At 35.2% G+C, this 12,294-nt stretch overlaps 2 protein-coding genes across 2 annotated transcripts in view; one reads left to right on the top strand and one right to left on the bottom strand.

The window, feature by feature from the left end:
* LOC149784987 (cysteine--tRNA ligase, cytoplasmic-like) overlaps nucleotides 1-12,294 on the top strand; it is a 247,627-nt gene that overhangs the window by 34,521 nt on the left and 200,812 nt on the right. The gene's annotated exons all lie outside the window — the stretch shown is intronic.
* Nucleotides 1-12,294, bottom strand: part of LOC149784988 (uncharacterized) — a 123,545-nt gene that overhangs the window by 20,360 nt on the left and 90,891 nt on the right. The window contains exon 4 of the mRNA XM_089978665.1: nucleotides 3,252-3,378. Within this exon, the coding sequence (XP_089834791.1) occupies nucleotides 3,252-3,378 (127 nt within the window). The remainder of the gene's footprint in view (nucleotides 1-3,251; nucleotides 3,379-12,294) is intronic.

Here is a 12,294-nt window from a genome sequence, read left to right as displayed (position 1 = left end):
AATCATCTTTTCCTTCAGAAAAATATACTTTAATCTCACCCAACAACAGTATTTCATTCCACTCCTCTGTTAAAAATTAATTATTAATTGACATCAAGCTTAATTACCACATTAGAAATACATAACATCTAATCATTGTGCTTTTCTGATAGTGTTGGATGGTGGAGTTTTATTTCATCATGTCCCCAATTCTTTAAGAGTGGTCATAAAACTTTGTTGTTGCTGTAAGTATATTTATTTGCTTCACTGGGGTCTGGACTTCACATAATTCATTGTAAAGATAACTTCACCACAACCACATGGCATATGGGAGGGATCTGATGTCTATTATAACAGACCCTTTTTTGTGAATACAGGAGATAAGCTTTCACACATTTTTGTTGTATCATTTTTGTTTATAGTTTTTAAACTGTTGGGAAAACATGCCAAACAATCTTAATTGATGACACTGCTATTGATTGTTTAAGAAACTGTAAAGTAGACCTAGTCATCTCTGAATTAAGTTTTTTTGGCAACATATCCAGATGATTTTCTGATGGAAAACCATCTTTAAACTAGACATTGTGAAATTTGAATTTACTGAATGTTAAGTTGTTTATATAACAGTTTAATGTGCCAACAAATCAAAGGCAAGTTAATATAATGATTTTTGACATTTTGTATTTCCTGTGTTCACTTGCCAGTCAAGACATGTCCTACAAATACACAGACTTTAGGATCTCTCAGTGGACAAACAGCTACTTTTATAACAGTTGGTACCAGCATATACAATTACCATTTAAACCAGCTTAAGAAAGTATTAATTATTAATAGTAATTGTATTCAAATACATGGTTGTATAAATGCATGTGTTGGGCCCATTCCCACTCATGAAAGCCCTTCATTCAGGTTGTTAGGGACATATAGTCCTATGACCTGATGGCTAAATTAGCAGTGCTCCCTGATTCACATGAATGCCTGTGGGATGTGGCACTAATTCCTTCCCCCAGGAAGATTAGGAACATTTACCATCCCGCTGTGCGGAAATAAACCTGTCGCACATGCCCTTTTGGGTGCATGCGACGTAAATCCAAGTAGTCAATCAATCAATCAAGTCTGTTTTAATGCCATGATGTGGAACAGTTGCTGCCTGCTGTTTGTAAGTTTAATTGGGGTTAACATTTACAGACCATGTTTATTATCAATGTGTCCTATAAACAGGTTTCACCGAGGGATAGTGACCAGTTTTTAGTAGTTTTAAGCATTTACCAAAAAATTTTGTACAGTCACCAGGACTTAAAGTCTATACTAATTGATTACAAATATTATTTGTAACAAATTGAAATCAACTAAGACTTATAGTGTCATTATGCTTGATTCAGAACTAGAAAACTTGCATACATGGACCCATTGCTTTACAAGTAACACTGTCAGAATTGATTTTAATATCTATCCACTGAGTTGTACAGTGGAGGGAATGTAAAAAAATTTGCTAACATAAAACATGCCTCCTTTGCCTTTTGAGTTCTGCAGAGGTGAATTTTACAGAAATGAGTGCTCCTGATTGGATATACGTATGAAACACTATGTTGTTTGTATGTATATAGCTTTTGTAAATAAGGATTCATTGCTTACATGTGTCATGGATATTAAAACTTGCCAACTTTATGTCAAGATGTAAACACATGCAATGTACTAAAAATAGCAGCTGCCATGGTCCAAAACATGGCTAATTTCAATATATATATGGAACTGGTAAAAAGGTTATACTATTTTATTAAAATGAAATCAATTCCAGATAAAATCAAAACTTTTTAAGAGGTATAAAACAGCTGTTAAATCTTGGAGTTGCTTTCAGCCAACTGTCATCCTCTTGAATAACGGAATGGACCACAGAATGTCACATTTATGAACAATTACTGCTTTCACAAGTGAAGAGTTTCCAAAAATGATAATAACCTGTGATTTAAGAATGTCACTGATTGTGGCAAATGAAATAGATATTATCCAATTGAAAATTGCTAAGGAGCAAAACATCAGCAAATACCTAATATGCTCGTCACATAGTACATTTAATAAAATAAGTTTCTAACAAGAAGTTCAAGCAGTTCATTTTATGCTATGGCTTTTCATCTGACATCCATTAGCACAAGTCTGTTACCACTACTCATAACGTACTCAGGATTGCCAAAAACTTTACAAAACATATTCATCCCAGGGTCTAGTTTGTCCAAGATGAAAATGCAACCCTTGGACATCCAATATAGTCACAGCCATTTTAAAAATCGTTTTATTGTGACTTTGTCTAAACGAATACATGTAGTCATATTGACATTTGGTTTCAGTTAAAGATGTCTTACGTGGTTGCTCCTAGTTGAAAATGGTGTCATTCTGATGTCTGAATATGGCTACCATGACAAGACCATCAGGAAAAATCATGTCACTATTCCTCCTGAAGGTTTTCAAAACTATAATCCCACGAACAGTGATTCCTAAAATTTTTGTTGTTAAAGTCTGTCAAATAACACATGCATATAAATCCAACATTTTCTGTTTTGATTAGTTGCTGCTAATTTGACAAGATCTTTGACATCTTTTGGCAATTTCAACAGATTTTCATGCCTGTACTAATCTTTCAAGATTTTTGAAGGTTATGGCAGCAAGTAATTCCAAATTTCATCATGGGTTAATGTGATCATCAATGTGAAAATCAATTTGTCAGATAAATGTATTAAATTAAAGAAGAAAATGACTAGTTTCCATTAAGGCTGAAAATTATAGCTGCATGGAGCTTTTCTATTACAGTTACTGTAATTTCTTAAGGGAATATGGCAGGCAACATAGCAAATTATTCGTTTTCTTTACTTGATATAGACCAACAGTAGAAGAGGTAATTAGAATAATGGTTTGGTTTATGAGAGGTGCAACAATAAGCATAACTTTGGAATCTTGCAAACCTCTTCTTAAAAACCTGAAAGTAATTTCAATAATGAGGCTGGAGAGGTCAAAGAAATGCATAAGGTACTGACCATTTAATTTCGGGGAGGACCTGGAATTTTTGGAAAGCGAGATCAGGCTCACAGTAACCTTTACTAAATACTCCTGCTAATGATGGTACAAAAAGAGAACTAATTTGATCTATCATACTTAGTGTAATTGAAAACTTTCTTCTTGCGATACTTGTAAAAAAAAGATCTATCCTGGTTGGAAGAAAATTTTATGGCACCGACCTCTTAAGATTAAATGCTTCATCCTTAATACAACTCTCTTACCTATTACAGTGTAGGACAAAATTCCTTTGGAATTTCTCATTCCTTTCAGGACAGGGGGCATGATCTCCATAGGAGGAAGGTCAGTACTTTGGTTTAGAGAGTTAAACCCCTTCATGTTACCTGGAATCTGAAATAAAGAATATAAATAAAAAAGACTTGGATGTTGTCATTGTTGTACAAGATGTGAATTTCTTTGCATGAAAGATGACAATTACATGTTCTTATTTAAGAAGCAGAAGAATATGATGATGACAGCGATGATGATGATGATGATGATGAAATTTGTGCTGATGGTAGTGATGATGTTTTTGTTGCTATGATTTCAGTTGTGATAATTTTTATTACAATACAAATGATTGCAATGACATGCAGTGTAGGTTTGAGCTTAGATGATTCAGTTAATGTAGTTAAGTCAAACATTGATTCAGACATGTAGGTGATGTTGAGATAAATTGTATGTACAATTTTTGGTTTTATGTTATATATTTTTTTTTATAGAGGAAGCTCTAGTATTTTGAATGATAATGAACCATTCCAAAATGCACTCTATTAGCCCTAAACATGCTCATTTAAGTACAAGATTTTTTCCTATTGCATCAATACAAAGGAAATTGTAGAGACATATTAAACAAATTAAGAGAAATACAATCTCAGAATTGCAGCAGTTTCTGGGATATTGGCTGATTGGTACCCAGTACTTCATTCATATTTCCAAATCTTAAACCCCATTAAGTAACAAGATACCAGCTACTAACACCAGGATAATGCATTGACCATAGATATCTGGATAAGTATGTACGAAGTAGGATTGATTGACATATCAAAAGTCTGTTAATAAAGTTCTGTAATGATCTTAAAGTGAAAATTAAAACACTGTTAAGGATGAAAAATAATTGAAACGGACATGGAGTAACCTGTTTGTAAATGATTGATTTTTTGATTGCATTATCGCATGGCAGTATTTAGCTTCCAACCTCAGAAGCCAATGGCCTCAATGTAGACATTTCAATGTACTCATTTCTTTTATTTTAGGTCAAAACTTAGGTTCATAAACAATTTTTTGAAATTTGTTATTGCCTTATGTTATTATTTTCCTTCCCAGCCAAACAGTATAAAGCTTTTAAAGGTGTTTGTTAATGAGACAAAGACAATTAAGGGTAGGTGACAGCCAGAATCCTGTAATTCTTCTGCTGTTATTATGGAAAGGTGAAAATAAGTTGTTAGGATAATCCGGATTTTTAGGTTGGTATTGAGAGACAAATTGGAATACAGGTTTGGAGTGCAGATTCTCTTGTTATTGTAATCATTCCATTAATAACACAGGAGTTTAAGATTTTGACAAAACAACCAAAAACATTATGAGACACTCAACAGCAGTCTGATTAAAACCAGATCTCCACAGTCATACATGAAGATCTGACAGACACAGATTGAAGTTCATGTTTTGGTGACTTTGGAATTGGACCCAGTCCACTTGTTTCCCATAGCTTATCCAATAATGTGTTGTGGATTTGTGTGAATGTTGGGGAGACTTATCATTAGTAACATTATGTTCTGAATGACATGTCACTTTCAAAAATATGAAAGTTATGATTCATTTGGTGAACTGCAAGGTCAACAGAACTGACCTCTTATTGGTGTCCATCAGATCTCCATGGAGATCCAATTTTAATCCTATGTACCAGTCTGCATACAGTCCTACATGTTCTACATATTTCTATATTGAGATGACATTGACTAACTTTCCCCTCAGTCCTAAGAATCCTCAAGCATTGGTTCTAACAGCTGATGCACTAATTATGAAGCCAGGAAGAAGATACACATTTTATTGACTGGGTTTTTTCTGACTAACTATTGTACCGTATTATACTGATTCAATAGCTGCTGCTCCACATTTGTTGCCTTTCCATTTGAACTTTTAAAAGTCTTTTTTTTATATAGGCAATCATTCCCAAATTTTAAAATTGTATGGCTAAAGCAATACGCCAAGTTATCCATTTCCAAATCTCCATAGAAGAGGACTAATTTATAGGGTTGTTTTTTTGCTGTTAATTCTATTCAAGAAGTCAAGATGATGACTTCTAAAATAATAATGTATTGTGGGCAATTGGATGTAAAAAAAACATCAGAATAGTAAATGGAATGAAACCCAAACAATCTTTGGTTTAAGAAGGCAACAATATTTGGTTGTGAGGAGTACTTGAGTCTAAATTTGTTTTCAGTGTGTGTGTTTGGATTTTTAACATAGCTTTAACAAAAATTCAGTAATATTGCTACGATGTCTACAGTGTTACAGTTTATAGCGATGTCTAGAACTTGGGCATCATGCTGCAGACATATAACATCATGTCCCACCCAGTCACATTATTCTGACACCAGGCTGACCAGTCCTAGCACTAACCTGTTAATGCTGAGCACCAGGTGAGGTAGCTACTAGTACCATTTTTATAGGTCTTTGGATGACTTGGTCAGGGTTTGAACCTGCAACCTCCCACATCTGAGGCAGACGCTCTAGCAGTCTGTTTCCAGCATAATAATTAGTGTTTATAGAAGGGGCTAGAGACTACTGAAAACTTCATAGAGGCAAGCTATGCAGTCACTGATTACTTTACATTATGACTAAATTTACTAGACACAAAAATGCATGTTGGGTTCATAGTCATTTTATTTGAAAATACTGAAACATGAATATGAAGGTGCTTTTTTTAAAATACCTTACTCATTGCTGGGCCCTATGGCATAAAATTGCCACTATTGCACTCACCATCATTTGAGCGAGTGGATATCTTAAGCATTGACTCATTTCTGGGCATCATTCAATAAAATAGCCTCTTTTGTTCTAGCCATCCATTCAGTGATTTGTAATCTGGCAACTTGTTCTTCCTGTCAAGGTGCATGGTACACACCTTTACACCTTGGAGAGATTGATGTTTGATGTTCAGTGAAGTACAAATAGATCCTAATTATCCCTTCAAATACAGCTGACATAATCCATTGCTGGAGTTAGTTATTCAGCAGCTGGTGGATTAGGTATTGTGGTGATACATGTAGTGTGGCAGGACTTCAAATAAAACTTAGATAATCCATTGCCGAAGTTATTCAACGCCTGGTGGAATTAAGGTATTGTGGTGAAAGTGTGGTATGTGTGTGTGATTTGGATTTTTAACATAGCTTTAACAATTTTTCAGTCATATCGCTACAATGTCTGCAGTGTGGCAGTTTATAGTGATGTCTAGCACTGGGATATCATGCTGCAGACATGTAGCATGATGTCCCACCCAATCACATCATCTTGACACCAGGCCGACCAGTCCTAACAGTAACCTCTTAATGCTGAGCACCAACTGAGGCAGCATTTAGTACCATTTTTATAAGTATTTGATATGAATCAGGGATCGAACCCACAACCTCCCGCATCCGAGGCAGACGTTCTAACCACTAGGCCGTTGGAGCAGTCGGTGATAGTGTGGCAAAAGGGTATTTAGATGGCATTGTTTTTAATAGATTTAACATGAGGATTATACTGATTGATACAAGATAAAATTGTGATGTGTAACTCATTTTTCATGCTATTAAAACATTTAGACATGCATTCATCTGCTCTAAAATTGTCACCCCACAGAATTTGAAAGAGGTTCAAAATGATGCCAGAGTTTGAATAAATATGGTATATTGGTTCAATAACTTCCAGTTAAGTTATATCATGTGTTTCTATAGTGTCATGGAAGAGATGCTTACTATGGCCAGACATAATCACATATTATCCAGCCAATTGCTTCCCAGCTGCCAGCTTAATTGGAAAATGCACTGTTGGTTGAAAATTCAGACTCACTGTAATAGCAATTTCAATATTATTTTGATTTTAGAAGAGTTTTAGGTGATGAGTTCATTTTCCACTTATAAATGCATTTGAATAGAAATAAATCTGTTTGTGACACTAATGTACCACCCTTGATGGTCAAATTGTTTGTTCCTTACAATATAAAGAATCTTGTCTGGAAAATTCATTAAATTCTTCAGACTATTAGATATTGGCATGGGACACAGTGTTTCCTGACTGGGCTTAAAATTATGTTTGTACAAGTTCTGCATTATACATCAATTGGTAAAGCAGAGTTCCTAGAAATGAACTTTACAGGATGAGAGATAAATGAAGAGAGTTTGTTTTCTTTGTGCATATAATTGAATATTGGACAGGATGTGCATATAATCAAATATATGTACAGGATGTGCATATAATTGAATATTGGACAGGATGTGCATATAATTAAATATTTGGACAGGATGTGCATGTAATGGAATATTTGGATAGGATGTGCATGTAATGGAGTATTTGGACAGGATGTGCATGTAATTGAATATTGGACAGGATGTGCATATAATTGAATATTTGGACAGGATGTGCATGTAATGGAATATTTGGACAGGATGTGCACATATTTGAATATTTAGACAGGATGTGCATGTAATGGGATATTTGGACAGGATGTGCATGTAATGGAATATTTGGACAGGATGTGCATGTAATTGAATATTGGACAGGATGTGCATGTAATTGAATATTTGGACAGGATGTGCATGTAATGGAATATTTGGACAGGATGTGCATGTAATGGAATATTTGGACAGGATGTGCATGTAATGGAATATTTGGACAGGATGTGCATGTAATGGGATATTTGGACAGGATGTGCATGTAATGGAATATTTGGACAGGATGTGCATGTAATTGAATATTGGACAGGATGTGCATGTAATTGAATATTTGGACAGGATGTGCATGTAATGGAATATTTGGACAGGATGTGCATGTAATTGAATATTTGGACAGGATGTGCATGTAATGGAATATTTGGACAGGATGTGCATGTAATGGGATATTTGGACAGGATGTGCATGTAATGGAATATTTGGACAGGATGTGCATGTAATTGAATATTTGGACAGGATGTGCATGTAATGGAATATTTGGACAGGATGTGCATGTAATTGAATATTTGGACAGGATGTGCATGTAATGGAATATTTGGACAGGATGTGCATGTAATGGGATATTTGGACAGGATGTGCATGTAATGGAATATTTGGACAGGATGTGCATGTAATGGAATATTTGGACAGGATGTGCATGTAATTGAATATTGGACAGGATGTGCATGTAATTGAATATTTGGACAGGATGTGCATGTAATTGAATATTTGGACAGGATGTGCATGTAATGGAATATTTGGACAGGATGTGCATGTAATGCAATATTTGGACAGGATGTGCATGTAATGGAATATTTGGACAGGATGTGCATATATTTGAATATTCGACAGAATGTGCATGTTACTGAAAATTTGGACAAGATTTTAACACAGCAGAAAGATAAATAAGGTACGGGTTGTTTTATCATTGGTACTTGCCTACATCATGTTTTGAAAACTAACATGTTAAACTAGAACTTTGACATTGAGCATCAAGACCAAGACCATGACAAAACAACAATACTTGTACAAGTGTGCCAATTCCACATTGCTGATATTAAGCTGCAGTCCCAGTTCCTGTAGAGAAATATCCTGTTTCTTTCATGAGGCTTAATGGCATAAACATCTCAAATATTTTGAGAAATTCAGATCTACGGAATATTGTGTAAATTGTTTGCGATTTTTATTTGCTGTACAGAATTACAGAGCCCAAAGCTGTTTCACATGCATACTGTAAAGAATTACATGAGGAACAATTTACATTGTTCTTAATTCATAATGTCCCAGAATATGCACTGTAACTACATAGTTTTAATAACCATAGATGTGTTCAAAATTTTGATCAAGAAAATAATTGGTTAATTTTTTTCTGAGGTATAGATCTCCAGTGTCCATCTTTTCTTTCTTCATAAAATATGCAAATCAATCTGTCCCTTTGAAAAGCAGTCAATATTTTGAATTGTTTACTTGTACCATGAAATTTCAGCACAGTGACACCATACTGTACACAAAAATATATTTAAAATGATGGACATTTAAAATACTTTTGTCATTCACATTTTTTCCTTGCAGTTCTTTTATAAAGCCTGAGGGTACATAATTTGTTTTGCCTGATTCCAGATAAATGACGATGGCAGAAATCGTGTTGTTCATACATCCAAAGTTTGCTTTCCTAATATTCTTTACTGGGAATTTTTTAATTCTTATTACATTCAGTATCCAGCTTTATATTGCTAAGTCGACCTTGACTGCATTTTTGAGCATTCTAGGACATCTTTTTACTGTTTCTTAATACTGAACCAGAAGTTTCAAAAGAGAATTGCTCTTTCCAATTCAGTATCATTGAAAGTGCTTACCTGACACCATGATTCAGTCTACATCAAAAAGAACCATATATGTTAAGTCTCATTCCTTTCACGTCTAATTGATCATGATCAGGAGTGTTGACCATGTGTTAATAATTAAGCAAGGAATGCACATGGTTGACTTTTGGCTAAATAAAGAAAAAAAAAGGTCGATGTAACATAATATCACAGAGTTATATAAAGGATGCAGCATGGAGGGAATGGGATGAAACAGACATAATTAGATGGACTAGTGGATGGTTATTACTACAGTATACAGATGTAACAGTGGCAATGAATATGTCAAATATTTTGCTTTCAGGCTGACCTAAATACATCAAAGAAAACTCGTGATGAATACAACTCATATTTATAATATATATGAAACACATAATATATATTAAACATTTATTGAAAATCCAACTACTCCCTTTAATTTGTTGAGAAATGAATCAGATATTTATTTGTAAAATATATTAAACATATATTGAAGGTCTTTCTACTTCCTTCATTTCATTGAGAAATGAATCTGTTATTTATATATTATTTTTGTAATATTTTAAGTTCATGTACAGTATTATGAAGTAGGCATACAGTATTTTATGAAAAGGGCTTTATTAGACCATGCCACAATAAATCTCTGGTGCTAGCAATTGGCATAGTTCATGAACTAGGGGCCCCGAGTGGCCGAGTGGTTTAAAGTGCTCTCCATTACGGATCACTGCCATCTCACCTCTGTCTGCGTGGGTTCAAGTCTCGGATTTGGCCAGTGTGAGACAGCTTGCCAGTAGCTCTGGGATTTCCCGGGTTCTTCCTCCACCATTAATACTAGCTGTCATGTATAGCCTATCGTGTGCTGAAAAATAGCGTTAAACCCTACAACAACAACAAGTTCATGAACTGGTCCCTCCACATCTTTACATATTCTGATGGAATTTGGTTGGAAGACTGTCACATAGACCTCGTTATGGCATTTATGTTTGTGTTTCATGTACATCATTTTGGACAGAGTTATGGTCCTTGTCAGTAACTTCATATCTTTTACGTGGGATGCAACCATCATTATCACAAGCATTGTCTCATAGACTTAAATGTGCCTTTATGGGCTTCATTTTAGTACAATATATATTTGTTTATAAGACCAGACCACATGCAAACTGCACAGACCCAGATCTACCATCACATAATGCACTGGCAAGTCTGGGTCTGTGCAGTTAGGTGCAGTCAGTACAACAAACATAGACCCTGATCTGCAGGCAGATTATGCTATCACAGATCTGGATCTTTGTTGTTTGCAGTTTGTCTCAACTTATAAGTGAGTATAGGTGGTACACGATTTATGACAGAATCAATCCTCTTGTAAAGCAGTTTACTGCCTTCACGTGACAACATGTAAAGCTGCTTGCAGTCAGCATAGTTCAAGAATCATAAGTCACATTGTCTGTTATTCCAAGATGTAACTTGTTTAGGTTTTGTCTCATGTAATCCATTTTGGACCTTGTAATGTCTCTTGTTGGTAAATTTTGTATCTTTACATTGAATGCTTCTTGTGATCAGCAGAGCTCAAGAATCATTCCAATGCAATTTGATGTGAAAGTTTTGTCCTGGAATTAGTTGTCTTTTGAGTTTTGTCACTTCTACTGCATTTTGTTAAGAATTATGGCCCTCATTGATCAACTTTTTATCTTTATATCTATATGTAATGTTGTTTTGGACTGATGGATCCTTAAGGAGTTGGATTGAAACATTCTACATTGTCATTTAAGAGAGTCTTGGACCCAGAATGCCCATCTAGCACTCAACTAATTTTAACTTGGTCCAAAAACCCTCATCATTTCCATGATCTGACTATACATTCAAGACAGTCAAGCTGTATACTTAGTGAAGACTGTATTCCTCCAGTTTTCCTTCATCATACTAGTCAGGATATATACTTACTGTTGATTGTAGTCCTGCCATATTTCCTTGGTTTGACTAGACACGAGATAGTCAGTGTGTATGCTCACTGAAGACTGTAGTCCTGCCATATTCCCTTCGTCTGACTAGACCCGTTAGACAGGTGATTACTCACTGGAGACTGTAGTCCTGCCATGTTATCTTGGTCCAGACACATGAGATAGATGCATACTTAATGTTGAATGTAGTCCTACCATATTCCCTTGGTTTGACTAGACTCATCAGATAGGTGTATTCTTGCTGAAGACTATTCATTCCATGTTGTCTTGGTCCAGACACATGAGAAAGATGTATACTTACTGTTGACTGTACTCCTGCCATGTTCCCTTGGTTTGACTAGACACATCCGATAGGTGTATATTCACTGAAGACTGTAGTCCTGCCATATTCCCTTTGTCTGACTAGACACATCCGATAGGTGTATACTCACTGTTGACTGTAGTCCTGCCATATTCCCTTGGTCTGACTAGACATATCCAATAGGTGTATACTCACTGTTGAATATATTCCTGTTATATTCCCTTGGTCTCACTAGACAAATCTGATAGGTGTATACTCACTTTAAGACTGTAGTCCTGCTATATTCCCTTTGTCTGACTAGACAAATCCGATAGGTGTATACTCACTTAAGACTGTAGTTCTGCTATATTCCCTTTGTCTGACTAGACACATCCGATAGGTGTATACTCACTGTTGACTATATTTCTGCTATATTCCCTTGGTCTGACTAGACAAATCCAGTAGGTGTATACTCACTGTTGACTATATTCCTG

Source organism: Sinohyriopsis cumingii, chromosome 13, assembly GCF_028554795.1.
Source record: "Sinohyriopsis cumingii isolate HCF-2022 chromosome 13, ASM2855479v2, whole genome shotgun sequence".
Lineage (NCBI taxonomy): Eukaryota > Metazoa > Mollusca > Bivalvia > Unionida > Unionidae > Sinohyriopsis > Sinohyriopsis cumingii.
This window is presented reverse-complemented; position numbering and strand designations above follow the sequence as displayed.